The 17459-nt window shown below is 47.2% G+C and overlaps 1 protein-coding gene across 4 annotated transcripts in view; it reads right to left on the reverse strand.

Moving 5' to 3' along the window:
• Window positions 1-17459, reverse strand: part of SLC4A11 (solute carrier family 4 member 11) — a 253541-nt gene that overhangs the window by 190825 nt on the left and 45257 nt on the right. The window contains exon 1 of one of the 4 annotated variants that reach the window (XM_081207017.1): window positions 12612-12941. The exons of the other annotated variants lie outside the window; for them this stretch is intronic. Within the exon in view, the coding sequence (XP_081063143.1) occupies window positions 12612-12633 (22 nt within the window). The 5' untranslated portion in view covers window positions 12634-12941. Of the gene's footprint in view, window positions 1-12611; window positions 12942-17459 lie in introns of those variants that run through there. 4 annotated transcript variants of the gene reach the window in all.

Here is a 17459-nt window from a genome sequence, read left to right on the forward strand (position 1 = left end):
TTGGCTTCTTGCAATGAGGGAACTGCCAGAAGGCCCTCTGCGCTGGACCTCAGCGGGCACTGATGGGAGTTGGGGTTCAGCAGCATCATTAGGTCACCTAGGAAATTTTCAAGGTGGGCATGAAGGCGATGGTCAATGTGTTTGTTCTCCGCAACCATCAACAAAGAGATACACTACTTTAATGATGGAGATTCTACTTGGTCCATAAGAATTATCACCCAATGATAGACCCATCTTTCATGATGTGGTCATCAGCAAGTGTTACGGGTCAGGCCCAAGGGTGCCCATCTCATCCAGCACCCTGTTCGCCCAGTGGTTAACCATAGGCGGGTGGCGCTGTGGTCTAAACCACTGAGCCTCTTTGGCTTGCCGATCGGAAGGTTGACGGTTCGAATCCCCGCGACGGAGTGAGCTCCCATTGCTCTGTCCCAGCTCCTGCCAACCTAGCAGTTCGAAAGCACACCAGTGCAAGTAGATAAATAGGTACCGCTCCAGCGGGAAGGTAAACGGAATTTCCATGCGCTCTGGTTTCCGCCACAGTGTTCCGTTGTGCCAGAAGCAGTTTAGTCATGCTGGCCACATGACTCAGAAAGCTGTCTGTGGACAAACACCAGCTCCCTCGGCCTGAAAGCAAGATGAGCACCACAACCCCATAGTCGCCTTTGACTGGACTTAACCATCCATCCGGGGGTCCTTTACCTTTTTTTAAAAAACACAACCAGATGCCCATTATTGGAAGCTCACAAGCAGGATCTGAGCACAACAGCCCTCTCTCCTCCTGTGGTTTCCAGCACAGGTGAGGCGACCAGAACTGCAGACAGTATTCCAAATGTGGTTGCACTACAGATTTGTATCCCTGCGTTAGGATTCTGGCACCATTATTCACAGTTCCTTTTATAATGATCCCTAGCACCGAACTTGCCTTGTTCAGAGCTGCTCCCAGTGGGTTGACATGTTCATCAAGATATCTCCAAGGTCTCATTCCTGGTCCATCACCGCCAGTTCAGAACCCATTTGCATATATGCAAAATTAAGGTTCCCGCCACCTATCACTTTACATTTGTCTACACTGAATTGCATTCGCTGTTTTACTGCCCATCCACTTAGTTTGGAAAGAGGTCCTTTTGGAGATCTTCGCCACCTCCTTTTCTTTCAGCAACCCCAAACGATGTGGCTCTTGCACATTCCTGCAGACGAGGTCCCCTGCTCTCCATCTTTTCCAACGTTAAACATGGTCTCTTCCATCCATGGTCCAGCACAGCGGCGGAGGATCTGCTGGGGCCAAACAAGCAGGGATTTCCCCTCCGACTTCATGCCAGAGTTTCCTAGGAAATGGGGCTGTTTACTGCTAATTCTGGAATTTATTGGCTAGATCTGCCTTCCCAAAAGGCAGCCAGGATTGCAGTTTCTGGGCCAGCCGGCTGGACACACACGCCAAACAAATGTCCTTAATGGTGCTTTTGTGCCAAAATGCATTCAGGGCCGAGGGTGGCTGTTTTGTTTTTATTGTTGTGAGTAAACGCTGGCTGCACGCTCCTTCCCTAAAAGAGCTAATGTGAGAAGCAGGCCCTTTTTCACAGTGAGAGGGTATCCCTCCCGGGCAAAAGCCAGAACATCTTGAACTTCTTTCACACATCTCGATTTCTCCCAGCAGGGAGGCCACATCTATGTTAGTGTTTAAGAGAGAAGGGGAGAATGAAATCTGTCAGCATTTACAAGCTCTGTTTTCCCACGAGGAAAACCTCCCAATACAAACAGTGGAACACAATCTGCAACGCCGCAGTTAAGAGTGTCGGAATAGGACCTGGGAGAACAGGGTTCAAATCCCCACTCAGGCCCATGACGCTCACTGGGGAGACCTTGGAGACCAGCCCTTGCCTCTCAGCCTAGCCTACCTTACAGTGTTGTTGTGAGCATATAAGGAGAAGAAGAGTTTGGACTTGATATCCCGCTTTATCACTACCTGAAGGAGTCTCAAACCGGCTAGCAATCTCCTTTCGCTTCCTCCCCCACAACAAACACTCTGTGAGGTGAGTGGGGCTGAGAGACGTGTGACTAGCCCAAGGTCACCCAGCAGCTGCATGTGGAGGAGCGGGGAAGTGAACCCGGTTCACCAGATTACGAGTACACCGCTCTTAACCACTACACCATGTACACTACTTTGAGCTTCTTGGAAAGAAAGGTGGTATATAAATATAATAATTGATTATTTCATTCTTATTCTTATTTAACACCTTTGGGATGTAAGAAAGCATCATTTTCCATTCCACCCTGTATAAGTCGCAGGCCGCACTGTTTCCATTCCATTGCAGCTGGAATGGAATCCACCAAAACGTACATTATTTGTCTCGCCGTCCACTGTGGCCAAATTATGTAAGTTACATAATTTACAGAATGAACTAGGTAAATTATGTTGTCAATAAGTCATATTCCACGGCATTCATTTCAGTGCAGAGGAACTGCAATGCAAAGGGGGTGAGGACATAATCAAATATGTTAAATTACTTTTTAACTTCTTTTTTAAAAAAGCTTTTCGTGTTTCATCTCTGTGGTTCTAATTTGTGTAAGCCACTTTGAGTCCCAGTCTGGGGAGCTGTTCGACAGTGGAATTTGCTGCCAAGGAGTGTGGTGGAGTCTCCTACTTTGGAGGTCTTTAAGCAGAGGCTTGACAACCATATGTCAGGAGTGCTCTGATGGTGTTTCCTGCTTGGCAGGGGGTTGGACTCGATGGCCCTTGTGGTCTCTTCCAACTCTATGATTCTATGATTCTATGATTCTATGATTCTATGAGAAACGGGATATAAATAACAACAACAACAACAACAGAGTACCATCATTTGCATAATTGATTGCATTATGGATATGGAACAAATAAGCGAACACCCGCAAATTCAGCTCCTGCTTTCATCAAAAATGAATGACACCTAGTGCTGAATTTCAACAGTACAGTGGTATCTCAGGTTACGAACGCTTCAAGTTACAAACTCCGCTAACCCGGAAGTAGTACCTCAGGTTGAGAACTTTGCCCCAGGATGAGAACGGAAATCGCACGCCGCCGGCACGGTGGCAGCGGGAGGCCCCATTAGCGAAAGTGCGCCTCAGGTTAAGAACGGTTTTGAGTTATGAACGGACCTCCGGGATGAATTAAGTTCATAACCTGAGGGACCACTGTAATCTTGCAGAACACAGGTCCTGCCTTCCCTGCGGGAGAGCAGCAATGCGGTGCACCTTTGTGTAAGGAGGAAAAACCCCAAGTACAGTGGTGCCTCGCAAGACGAAAAGAATCCGTTCTGTGATTCTCTTCGTCTAGCGGTTTTTTCGTCTTGCGAAGCAAGCCCATTGACGGATTAGCGCTTTTAGCGGCTTTTAGCGGCTTTTAGCGGCTTATCGGATCAGCTGATAAGCGGCTTAGAAAAGGGGGGGGAGGAAAAAAAACCCGCAGGAACTCGCAAGACATTGTCGTCTTGCGAAGCAAGCCCATAGGAAATTCGTTTTGCGAAGCACCTCCAAAACGGAAAACTCTTTCGTCTAGCGAGTTTTCCGTCTTGCGAGGCATTCGTCTTGCGGGGCACCACTGTAAATCAGACCTACTCCCAGTTCTGTTGGAGGGGAGGTAGTGTTGGCGCTCTGCCAAAGACACTCTACTCTGCACATGTTCAAAGAACTTCAAACACAACCCCTTCAAGGAGTTTCATGGGGGAGATTGCCAAGAAGCAGGTGAAAGTCGTGCCGAGAAGCAGTGTTGCCAGGGTGAAACCCATGGCCCAGGACTAGGAAGAGCGTCTGGGTTTGCAGATACAATCATAGAATCATAGAGTTGGAAGAGACCACAAGGGCCATCGAGTCCAACCCCCTGCCAAGATGGGACACACGAAAGCAGCTAGGTGTGCCCAATGTCATATGCGTGGGCGAGAATGTGCAGAACCTCTCGAGATGTTGCCGTGGTGCATGCCGTTCCCAGTGAGTGAGCAATCATTCGATAGCAAGCAGCAGCACAGAGGAGGGCTGGCCGATCCTGCGTCAGTCCGTGGCTTCCGCAAAGGCGCTTAAAGGGCAGGGCTTACGTCAAACGAAAGCTTTGCTGGGTTAATAGTTTCAGCTGCTTCGGGGTGGATCAGATGTAAGCCGCAGTGGTGAACAAGCCCTAAAAACCGTGACCTTAAGAAATGTACAGAAAAATCCCCTTTCTGCCCTGGCAGTCGCCATCAGCACAGGGGCAGATGAAAAAGAGGCAGTGTCTGCTTGGGATGCTCTGGTTATCTCCCTCTTGGACTACTGCAATGCGCTCTATGTGGGGCTACCTTTGAAGGTGACCCGGAAACTACAACTAATCCAGAATGCGGCAGCTAGACTGGTGACTGGGAGCAGCCACCAAGACCACATAACACCGGTCCTGAAAGTCCTACGTTGGCTCCCGGTACGTTTCCGAGCACAATTCAAAGTGTTGGTGCTGACCTTCAAAGCTCTAAATGGCCTTGGCCCAGTATACCTGAAGGAGCGTCTCCACCCCCATTGTTCTGCCCAGACACTGAGGTCCAGCGCCGAGGGCCTTCCTAGCAGTTCCCTCCCTGCAAGATGTGAGATTACAGGGAACCAGACAGAGGGCCTTCTCGGTAGCGGCACCCATCCTGTGGAAAGCCCTCCCACCAGATGTCAAGGAAACAAACAACTATCTGACTTTTAGAAGACGTCTGAAGGCAGCCCTGTTTAGGGAAGTTTTTAATGTTTGATGATTTATTGTACAGTGGTGCCCCGCAAGACAAACGCCTCGGAAGACGAAAAACTCGCTAGACGAAGGAGTTTTTCGTTTTCTTAGCCGCTTCGCAAGACGCATTTCCCTATGGGCTTGCTTCGCAAAACGAAGCTTGCCCCGCAAGCTCCGGGGATAGCAGGGAAGCGCAGCGCGTCTTCCCCGCTGTCCCCGGACCTCTTTTGAAGCAAGGGGCGGCGGGGAGAAGATCGCTTCTCCCCGTTGCCAGCCCCGCAATCTCCGGGGACAGAGGGGAAGGCGCGCGCACCTTCCCCTCTCTCCCCAGACCCCTTTTGAACCAAGGAGCGGCAACGGGGAGAAGCGATTCTCCCCGCTGCCCCTTCCCTTGCTTTAAAACAGGTCCGGGGACAGAGGGGAAGGCGCACGCGCCTTCCCCTCTGTCCCCGGAGATTGCGGGGCAGGCAACGGGGAGAAGCAATCTTCTCCCCGCCGCCCCTTGCTTTAAACAGGTCCGGGGACAGAGGGGAAGGTGAGCGGCGCTTCCCCTCTGTCCCCGGACGGTCTCCATAGGAACGCATTGATTGATTTTCAATGCATTCCTATGGGAAACCGTGCTTCGCAAGACGAAAAACTCGCAAGAAGAAAAAACTTGCGGAACGAATTAATTTCGTCTTGCGAGGCACCACTGTATTTTTAATATTTTGTTGGAAGCTGCCCAAAGTGGCTGGAGATATAAATTATTATTATTATTATTATTATTATTATTATTATTATTATTATTATTTAAGAGAGGAGAGATAGCACAAAATTTTCCTCTGGGGGCATCTCCATGACCCAACACAGGCCAGGAGGGTTTGCAAATGCAAGATCTTCTGTTGGCGAGGGAGACCTGGAGAGGCACATAGCTAGTTGCAGGTGCTTTCCTGAGAAGCTGGGTGCATGAAAAATGCAGAAGAAGACATTCACATTCGGATTCCAGATGCTGCATCTGCCGCGTCTGTGTTCCACTTGGTTTACAGGGCAAGGTTTGGAGGAGGCTCATTATATTATTTAAGGAAGTGAACTCAACATGAATGCACCATTAGAAAACAGCTGTCACAGAGAGCTGTCACACTTAGCAATTACGGGGAACATCTAGCATGCCCTGTCACATGGTGCTGGGTGCATGTACCATGACCGCCTTGTGGCATGCTCTCTGCACTTTGCACAATGCAAATGCATGGCAATTTGTGGCGTCGAAAACCGGTTCTCAGCTAGGGATATGCAAAGCCCCTTGAGACATTCTGAGGGTGTTTCAGCTTCCCTTTGTATGCTTTGCTAAAGAAGACACAGCAAAAAACATGACTTAGAATTTTGCAGCGATTTGCCGTGTCAGCTCCACTGTCTACTAAACAGCCCTTAAGTTGCTAACACATCCAGGACCTGGGTTGCAAGGAGGCAGCAGTTTCTGTCCCGTCCTTTTTAATTTGAAATCGGCGCTCTTTCCATCGTTATGCAGTTCTGCTTCTGCAAAAATGTACATTATTCGTCTTGCTATTTTGCTATTGAAAAAGATTTCAATACAGTCATACCTCGGGTTACAGATGCTTCAGGTTGCGTTTTTTCAGGTTACGGACTGCCAAAACCCAGAAGTACCAGAACAGGTTATTTCCAGGTTTTGGTGGTCACGCATGCGCAGAAGCGCTAAATCACACTTTGTACATGCGCAGAAGTGCCGAATCGCAACCCGCGACTGTGCAGACGCACCGCTGCGGGTTGCGAATCTGCATCCTGAACAGATCACATTCGCCACCCAAGCGTCCACTGTAATTGCAATTGATGTCAATGCATTTCAGCAGAATGGAAATGTCAAAAACAATGCACAACACAATGTAATTACTGATGAGGTGATTGTGGACTAAAAAAAACCAGTGACCATATCTGCTTGCGTGATTTCCATTCCTGACCTCAAGACGAACGTAAAAACCGAGGCAACGTCCGCTCCCATTTCAGTTTCCAACAGAATTCTCCAACACTCAAATACGCTTTGCAGGAGAACGCATTACAATTCAGAGCGGGACCCCGACTCCACAGACAAGAAATCCCAGGGCGTTTCAACCGCTTGAGTCACTCGCAGAGCACTGTGTTTCTGCGTGGAACTGCGAATGACGAGATCGCTTGTGCCAGGAGGACAAAGAGGTGATACACGAGCCCATGAGCTTGGCAGGCATTTCTGAGTCTTCCAGCTCACCTGGCCTGTGACTCATCCTGCGAACATGTAGGCTTCATATACACCGAGTATTTAAAGTACATTATGCGACTTCACCCAAAGAAACCTGGGAGCTGGCGTCTGTGAAGGAATTGTAGTTCTGCGAGTGGCAAACTACACGTCCCTAGATTCTAGAGGGCGGGTGCTTTAAATGCACGCCAGGCATGCGGAGCTTTAGTCAGTACCAGGAAGGAAGAGTCTGTCAGAAAATGGCCCCAAGGATCCCTGGGATCTGTAGTTTGTTCAGGGTGCTGGGAATTGTAGCTTTATGAAGCATGAAGTCCAGCTCCCAGGACTCTTTGGGGGAAATTATGTTATAAAAATATGCATTAAAGGCATGGTTTGTACGCTGCTGACGTGGGTGGCGCTGTGGGTTAAACCACAGAGCCTAGGGCTTGCCGATCAGAAAGTCGGCGGTTCGAATCCCCGCGACAGGGTGAGCTCCCGTTGCCCGGTCCCAGCTCCTGCCAACCTAGCAGTTTGAAAGTGTGTCAAAGGGCAAGTAGATAAATAGGTACCGCTCCGGAGGAAAGGTAAACGGCGCTTCCGTGCGCTGCTCTGGTTCACCAGAAGTGGCTTAGTCATGCTGACCACATGACCCGGAAGCTGTACGCCGGCTCCCTCGGCCACTAAAGCGAGATGAGCGCCGCAACCCCGGAGTCGGCCACGACTGGACCTAAGGGTCAGGGGTCCCTTTACCTTTACCTTTGTACGCTGCCAGTAAAGTAACAAAAGGCTGAAGCGAGTTCAAGAGTTGGCAAGCTAGGATTAATGGGTGGGCTGGTAGGCAATTGACCCCCTGCTTCTTAATGACAGGCTGTGGTCAATCTGTGCAGGGGGAGAAGGCACTCTGTCCATGCTTTAAGGCACTCTCTTCCTGTATTTACTATTCTATTATTGGGTACCAAGGAAGGGCTTTCCACAGCTACAGGACTGTCTTCACAAGGAAGCTCCCTGGCTTCCCATTTTGGAGGAGATGCAAAACTTTCTTTTCATAAGGTACTTTTTAACAAACTGACTTCTTCTGCTGCAACGGTCTCGTTCTGCCAATATCTTCTTAATGATTGTAGAAAATACCAAGGGTTAAGAGTTAAATGTTGTCTGTGTTCTATATGTGTGTGTTGTCCTTCTGTCTGCCCTGTTATATTTAGAGTAACTCCAATGAGTCCAAAAGGCAGTAAAATCCATACCTAACGGGTTGCCAAAAGAATCCAGATATGGGATTTTGTGTTTCCCTAGGAATAGACTGGGACGCGGGTGGCACTGTGGGTTAAACCACAGAGCCTAGGACTTGCCGATCAGAAGGTCGGCGGTTCAAATCCCCGCGACGGGATGAGCTCCCGTTGCTTGGTCCCTGCTCCTGCCCACCTAGCAGTTCAAAAGCACATCAAGTTCAATTAGATAAATAGGTACCACTCTGGCAGGAAGGTAAACAGCGTTTTCGTGCACTGCTCTGGTTCGCCACATGACCCGGAAACTGTGGCTCCCTCAAAGATACCAAAATAACTGGAGTAAATTTATTGAATATTTAAAGAAGAATTGTAAAGAGGTCAAGACACTAGCAGGATTGACATAACACCTCCAATGTATAATAGTACTAATTTGAGAATGATGTGTGTAATGGAAAGAGGATAAATATACCAGTTGTGGGGAGGGAGGGGGGTCGTGACTCGGCAGAGTCAAAGGGAATGTATGGTGCTATTACAATTTGTTGGAAAAGAATATGTAAGGAAAACAATAAAAATTCACTTGGGGGGGGGGGAGGAAACTGTGGCTCCCTCGGCCAATAAAGCGAGATAAGCACCGCAACCCCAGAGTCGGTCACGACTGGACCTAATGGTCAGGGGTCCCTTTACCTTTACCTTTACCTAGGAATAGACTGGATTTTCACCTTGTCTTAGAAAAATTGATGTTATAAGTTCCCCCCAATTTTATTTTGGCTTTAAAGGTAAGAGATTTTTTGATTTAAAAGTATTTCTGGACGGCTTAATATTCTTGTAATTTCTAAGCGGTGCACAAACCCACAATATTTAAAAAGCAAAACAGGGATAAATACAGAAATCCAGCCAGGACGTCTAGTTTCTCCACATCACACACCTCTATCATAAACCTGCTTACTTGCCTTCTCTCTAAATTAAAAAAAAAGCCTCAAACTTTGCTACTTGTCCATGCAGGGAAGTTCTGTTTGCCTTTTCCTGCTGCCTCCAGTCCCCTTGGAAAGACTCAAGGCCTGAACAAGCTGTTCTTGGAAGAACTCAGAGCAGACACTCCGCGTTGGAGCCCCCACAGCTATTTTCCCACCGTCGCACGGCAAAATTGTGGACTCGGCTCCGAAGCCGAAGGCCCCGGTTTATCAGGAAGCCCTTTCCACACGCCCTGACCCCACAGCACATCCCCAGGGCTGGAGCCACCTCCTGGGTGCTGGAACCGCAGGGGACGGGTCCCATTCAACTGTCGGGGGAATGCTGCAGAACGGGATCTGCGGAGTCAATCAGCAGCAACAAGAATCTCTTGGCTCCAGCCTTGCCTTCCGTACCCATCCTGGGTTTCCTTCTCTGTTGCAGCACTTAACAACTACCGGAGCCCCTCTTCCATACTTTCACAGGTCATTAGCCTAGCAGAACATCACGTCTCCGGCCAAATTTTATTACGCCGTGTGCCCCAGCAGCCACTACCGTCTGTTAGTACACAGAGCTTTTTGGCATAGCAGGTGGGCAAAGATGCTTCCAGTTCTATCGCAACTATTCCGCATGTGTGTTTGTATTGGAGAGCTTTGACCGCAAGAGGGTTTCAGATACAATGTGGGGTTTAATGTTCTTGCATATGCTGTCTGCATTTATTCCTCTTTGGTGATCACTCGTAGCTGAGTAAGATTGTCTTCCATGAACACGGTCTTAACATAAAAAAATTCCTTCCAGTAGCACCTTAAAGACCAACTAAGTTAGTTCTTGGTATGAGCTTTCGTGTGCATGCACACTTCTTCAGATACACAGATACTTCAGATACACGGTCTTAACAGTGAGTCCGTAAGTGACTGTGGAGGCCAATTCTGGATCCACACGTCCTTCCACAGTGGGGACATTGGTTTCCAGGCGGGAGTTGATCACGGTGTGGATTTGCCAAGTGTGCCTTCCTCTTAACACGTTTCTTCCTTGCATTCTGAGTTCGAGTATCTTCAAAGCCCATGACACCTTTGGTAAAGGCTGTTCTCCAACTGGAGCGCTCGCAAGCCAGTGTTTCCCAGTTGTCTGTGTTTATACAACATTTTTTTAAGATTTTCCTTGAGAGAGTCTTTAAACCTCTTTTGGTGACCACCAGCATTACGCTTTCCATTTTTAAGTTCGGAATAGAGTAGTTGCTTTGGAAGACAATAATCAGGCATCCACACAACATGATTACCAGTGTCAAAGCTGTCTGCATATTCCTTATCTAGCTGCGCAACTGCATCTCGCCCCAGAAGAGAACTTTGCTTTCCCCCAATTTCCAGAGAGGTAGCTCTGCTGGTCTACAGCTGCCAAACCAGTCAAGAGTCTTGAGGCATCTTAAAAGGCACAATAAATTTATTATGGCAAACGTTTCTGTTGACCGGAGTCCACTTTCTCAGAAGCGCAACCTCGTTAACAAATGTTTATAGTGTGGCTCTGTCCATTTTCGTTTCTCATTTTTCAAACACAGGTTCTGTTTGCCTCATTTCAGCGTCGCTTTCTGAATGTTTTATTTAAAATCCTCCCAGAGATTCCTCAGTGCTTTAGCATCCATTAATCCTAACACGCATATTTTTCTTTGCAGTTTTGCCCAACATGCAGATTTTGCAAGTGATTTCCCCTAATACAGTGCATCTTCCTATGTTTTTCTCACTAATATATGCATTCTTAAGCAAACATTCCCATAATATGCACATTTTTTATGGTTACAGAAGTGCAGATTTTGAAGAATAGTTGCATTTTGTTTCACATACCGCTTCAGGACACATGGATTAATTAGATTTGCATCCAGATGCAAAGAAGGCCTAATTCCTTTTTCTATCCCTAGTCATAATACCATTCATTCCTCTTTAGAAGTGACAAAATACCTTTCTGCTTTTGGTATTATGAACCAAGCTAACAAAATCAAAAGGCCCTTATATTTCAGTTGTAAGATAAAAATAAATTGCTTACATAACCCACTAAAAGCTTTGCAAGCTTGAACTTTGTATTCTTCGGGCAGCAGAGTTCAGACCGAAGAAGAAAACAGAAGTAGAGACTGATGTGCGTGCATCTGCATGCATCCAGATTCTGCATTCTTATATTTGTAAAAGATAAACCAAATCTTTGCAGGGCATTAGAGATAGGAACTGGTCCAAAGATATGTTATCTGTTAGGATCTGATCCACAAAACAGGGCCAAAATAATTACTAATATTCAGTTCTTTTTGTACAATCCCCATTGCATCACAGGGACACGGGTGGCACTGTGGGTTAAACCACAGAGCCTAGGACCTGCCAATCGGAAGGTTGGCGGTTCGAATCCCCGTGACGGGGCGAGCTCCTGTTGCTCGGTCCCTACTCCTGCCAACCTAGCAGTTCGAAAGCACATCAAAGTGCAAGTAGATAAATATATACCGCTCCAGCAGGAAGGTAAATGGTGTTTCCATGCGCTGCTCTGGTTCGCCTGAAGCGGCTTAGTCATGCTGGCCACATGACCCGGAAGCTGTACGCCGGCTTCCTCGGCCAATAAAGCGAGATGAGCGCTGCAACCCCAGAGTCGGCCACGACTGGACCTAATGGTCAGGGGTCCCTTTACCCTTTACCTTTAATGTTCAGTTGGGAAATGGTGGGCTTAAGGTTTTGGTGGGAACAGGTGAAGCAGCTGATTGAAAAGTGAGTTCCTCCTCAGGCCAGATGCTCTCAAGGAAATGTACACACCTGTAATAACCCAGGTTTGCCAAATGATTTGGGGAAACGGCAGCAGCAGGGTCGCCAAAATGTGCTGCTGCAGCACCGAACTTCTACTTTCCGGGGTGCAAAGAATGAAAGGAGCAACGGAAGTGCCCCAGCTCAAGTGGGTTATATAAAGCTTCCTTCGTCCAAGGCAGAATACGTCAACAGATGCTCGGAAAGCGGCTCTCACTGGAGGAGAAAAACGTAAATCCCATCCAAAGCCGTATTGCCAATTCTCCTGTGCAAGAGCTGAATTTAAAGCTTCGCCATCCAGGGTCTCCTTGTCAACATCTCCTTTCTCTTTCCCTCCATGCTATTTCGCGATGACTCAAACCGAGGGAATGCATTCCTGCTATTGCCGGAGGCATCCTTCGCTAGATAAGGAGGGTAGTTATTTTTAAAACGGAGGGACAATAAGAGGCTCTGAGTCCAAGATTTCCTGCTCTTAAACATAAAGTGCAGAGGCACAGCGCATATTCAGCAAAAGCAAAAAGGATGCTTGAAAAGAGCCTTAATTGCAACTGGAAGCCACAACACAAGAGCACTCTCCTGTTGAGCAGCACAACCAGAGGGGGAAAACAGAGTCATGCCCCAGTTACTGAAACACACACAAACATTGGTTTCGTTTTTTCAGAACGAAAAGCATGGCACTATTTTTTTGTTCAAATTACTCTCTCTCTCTCTCTCACGCGCTCACACACAAATATTGGAAAATGGGAGGGATTTCACTTTACCCGATATTGTCACGAACATCATGTCACGGAGTGCTGGGACCCACGGCGCATGACGGTTGCAACTGGCGACCAGAGCGTGTGCCCCAAACAGCGAGAGGCAGCCTAACTTGCCAAGCCATCTTCTGTGCCGAAGGATGGACCCGAGAAGCCAAGAACCTCAGCCGATGCCCACAAAGCAGATCTGCCACTCATGTGCAACTCAGAGCCGTTTGCGAGCTCTGCTGAATTCTACTTCCGAACACTGAAAACAAGAATTGTCAGAGCCTGGGATGTGGTTTCGAGAAACCTTCAGACTTCAGAACGTCGCCTTTTATCTCGCTGTCACAGCCTTAACAGCTGCTGACAGGTCGGAAGCAGCATGCAGAACACAGCGAACACTTGGTACATGCCAGCCTCAAACGACACTGAATCAAGAAGGGGGGGGGGGGTTGTTGGAAAGCATTTTTTTAAAAGGGGGTGGGAGAGAATCAGAAGGTTTTGCTTCCCCAACTCGTTGAAAGAACAGCACTGTAGGTTCTCAATTCCTCTCATTCCACACGACATATTTCATGTTAAGAAAGTGCATCAGAACTGTGCATGCATTGCTGAAAATAATTTAGGTCTGGAGACCAGAATGGTTGCCTTCACAAACAACGACGCTGAAGTCCTGCTCTGCAGATGCACACAGATGACATTTATGACTTAAGATCTGGTACCAACTGTTTTTAAATGAAATAAGCCTTTGTAACGTAGCTGTTAGGGATGCGGGTGGCACTGTGGGTTAAACCACAGAGCCTAGGACTTGCCAATCAGAAGGTCAGCGGTTCGAATCCCCGTGACGGGGTGAGCTCCCGTTGCTCGTGCCAACCTAGCAGTTCAAAAGCACATCAAAGTGCAAGTAGATAAATAGGTACTGCTCCAGCGGGAAGGTAAACGGCGTTTCCGTGCGCTGCTCTGGTTCGCCAGAAGCGGCTTAGTCATGCTGGCCACATGACCCGGAAGCTGTACGCCGGCTCCCTCGGCCAATAAAGCGAGATGAGCGCCACAACCCCAGAGTCAGCCACAACTGGACCTAATGGTCAGGGGTCCCTTTACCTTTACCTTTAACATAACTGTTGCCAGCCAACCCAAATGGGAATGAATATTGTGCCGTTTCTATGCTTTGCTCGCACCCGGCACCCAATATTGAAGGGCACAATGCAAAAGAACCAGGTCTGGCCTGATCAAGTGGACTTGGATTGAGACCCCGATTTCGCCTACTTCGTCCTTTATTGCAGGGGTGGCTCACCTCCGAGCCTCCTCACGTGGCTGGACTACAACTCCCATCATCCTTGGCTACTAGCCCATGCAAGTTGGATTAGTCACACACACACACACACACACAGTACAAGCTTCAGCTCTGTCCTACACCGCTTTGTCAGCTTCTACCACCGCTTCTACTATGAACAGGGCTGGCCTACAACTTATTTAAAGAGCTGGGCCTTTTCTGTGGTGGCCCCCCAGTTGTGGAACGCTCCTCCCAGAGAGGCTCGCCTGGCACCACCATTGCACGTCCTTAGGTTCCAGGCAAAAACATTCCTCTTTCCCCAGGACTATTAAATAATCTACGGCCTTTGAAAGTGTGCAAAAGTGGACTGTTATTATGATGACTATTTTATTATTATGATGCCTTTTATTATGTTTTTATCACTGAAGTTCTGCAATGTGTTTTTGATGTTGTACACCACACTGGGATCTTTTGATAAAGGGCAATATATAAACTGAATAAATATAAATAAACAACAGCACAAGACTGCCAGCAAATCACACGGATCCTTGGACTACATAATATATTCAGATCGTGTTCTGCTAGAGGCAAGAGCACAGAGTGCTTGTGGTTCCGGGGAGTGAATGATGGCAGCGATCGCTTGATCACCATCAACTGTTTTAAGTGAGGAACTATTTAAATGCACTCCAAACTGCTTGACACTCCGGAATCAAAAGCTCCCATGAATGCAGAACAATCCCATTTCTGTGCAAGTTCACCCTAAAGCTGAAACTTCCAGAAATAAAAATTTTAAACCCTGTGGTTTCGTTTAAGTCTCACCACGACAAAACTGGTCTACACAGGATTGTTCCATCAAAGCTCTTATGGGCCAAGCATGATTTCCCCCTATGGAAGATGAATGCCAGCTATTGAACGTGGAACTGATTTCATGCTAATTCAGAAATGGGAAGAGCGGCACGTCATGGGCAGCAGAAGACTCTTTGGGACTGGGGGGTATTGGTTGTTCTCGTTGATTATGTTCCATGCATTTTTGTGGTTTTACACTGTAAACCGCCCTCTGATCTTCTGGTGAAGGCTGGAATATAGATATTATTATCTTTAAAAAAAGAAGTGCCAGAACTCACCATGAACACCTCTCCTGTTCTCTTAGAATGGCAATGGCACCCACCGGAGAGGTGCTGTAACTAAGGGGCTTCACCGATCAAAACCAAGGCTGGGATTGAGAGAAGGCAACAGAAAGCAGAGACTGCAACTAGCATGAAACCAGGGTGCTGTGTCTGCCCTGCCAAGGCTCACAAAATGCATTCCTGGTAAACAGACACATTTCGTAGAATATTAGAATCATAGTCTCGTAGAGCTGGAAAGGACTCCAACCTGACCTAAATTTGTACTATGACTCAGTCTGCTTAGATTGGTTGAAAGAGTGGATAACATTACAAGATGGAGACCTATTGGATTTGGAAGGGTTTAACAATCGTTATGGGTGGCATGCTTATTTAGGATATGAGGACTTCCGGTCCAGCGCGAGACCGACTCAGGCGGGGATTTCTTCTCAGCGGAGAATCCCGAGCTTCTCGGAGGAAAATAGGGGCTCCGCAGGGCGCAGCGGACCCCTGAAAAGTATCTGGAGGGCGTGCAGATACACTGGTTCCCGTGGGGCCGAAATCGCGGACCTCCCGGCCGTCAGGTAACTCCGAATTCGGAGCGAGGAGTACGGCGGGGGAAGAAGCGGGCTGAGGGAAGCCATAGCTCCCTCCGAGAAAAGCGAAGCCCCGAGCCTGAAGGACAAGCGCTGGATTCTCAAAAAAAAAAAAGAAATTCGAACGCAAATAAGGGGGGTACAAATTGGACGTGCATTAAGATAATTCGAACAAGAAGGAAGTCAAAAGGGAGCGCAACTTTCTATCTGGAATCATGGCGGACGCAGAGATCTAAGCAAAGCGGAGCAAAACGTAAGTGTCGCTAGCGGTCAAATTTCTCTCCCCTCGGAAACTTTCTAGAAAGCCTGAAACTAAGTAACTGCGATAAAAGAAAGTAGAGGGGAGCAAAAAGACACTTTAAGGCTGAATAGGTGTCTGTTTCTCCAGTTCGCAGTACAAAAAAGGGACAAGAAGGACCGGAGGTTTCACTCTTAAAGTTTTCTGCAATGAAGGACTACATTGTAACAGAGACTCCATTGTCTTAAAGTCTCCATTTCTTCTCCGGCGGCCGTGTGCCAGGAGGGGGAAGCAGGAGAAAGGGGCCATCTACTGGCTCATTACTAGTACGCTACCTTTACTTAAACTAAAACTAAGGATCTCTAAACACTCAAATACGTATAAAACGGCCGGTATTCAGAATTTCCAATTCCGAAGTGGGGAAAAACTTTTCTTCTCGTCGATTTTCTTCTTTTTTCCTCTTCACTCCTTTGTTCCTCCCCCACCCCCTGAACCTTCGGATGTTGGGCGATAGCCTCCGGTGGCTGGGTGAGAAATTACAACTTGTTTTTCTTCTTGGAAACTATCATCTGTTTTTTCTTGGAAATTTACAATCTGTTTTCTGTTTCACGGAACCTTAACGAGACACTACATATTCGACTTTAACCCACGGTTTTCCCCACTAGTCCGAGTATTTAAGGGATTTAGCCCAATTGGGGGCAAGAAGACTAAGAAAGTGTGCAGACACGTAGACATGGATTACGTTATGGATTAGCCTAAACGGTGGCAAGAAGAACCTAGTTTAAAGAGTGTGGGGACTCTTTTTTTTCACCTTTTCATTTTTTTTTATTTTTTTTTTTTATTTTTTGTTCCTGGGTTCACAGTCACCGGCTCTAATCATCAATATTTATACTTGGTGGATTAGCCTAAATGGTGGCATGAAGAAAGGACTTTGATTACTTTGATTACTTTGACTACTGAGATTGCTCATAAAACATAACTGTACCAGGTCTAAAAACAGGTTTATAATACTCTGACTGTTGTACTTAAGGGGCAGCTGCGACTGCACTAGGGGAAGAATATTTGCTATCCTTTTTTTCTGTTTGTTTTTTTTATTCTTGCTTGTTATTATTGAAGGGGGTTTAAATAGTAGGGTGGTGTGGAGTAAGGGAGCTAAATAAGACCAAATTGTGTGAAATGTCGCACACACAGAAAAAAGGTGGCGAGGGGGGGACTCCGGGAGAAAGAAAGAGTTCTAAACAAGACTCAGATTTCAGAGCTGAAATTTTAAAAATGTTTGATGAAATTAGGCAGAGTGAAAAGAACCTAGAAACAAAAATGGAACAAATGGATGCTAAGATCGGGAAACTGGATAAGAAGATGGATGAGACGGTAAATGAATTGAAAGGACAAATTAAGGAAGTATCTAAGAGAACCCAGGCGTTAGAAGAAGGAATGAAAAGGACCAAAACGGAAATGAGGGAAATGAAACGGGAAGAAGACAAATTCAGGGTGGGGCTCATGGAAACCAACAAAACGCAAGAAGAAATGTGGGACGCCATCTCCATGAATGAACTCCGACAACGGGAAGTTAACCTAAGGCTGAGAGGGATACCAGAATCTCCCAACGAGAATATCAGACAAAAATTAATTACAGAATTAGCTCAATGGTTAGAACTCCAAGAA

Source organism: Podarcis bocagei, assembly GCF_964188305.1.
Source record: "Podarcis bocagei genome assembly, chromosome: 9".
NCBI lineage: Eukaryota > Metazoa > Chordata > Lepidosauria > Squamata > Lacertidae > Podarcis > Podarcis bocagei.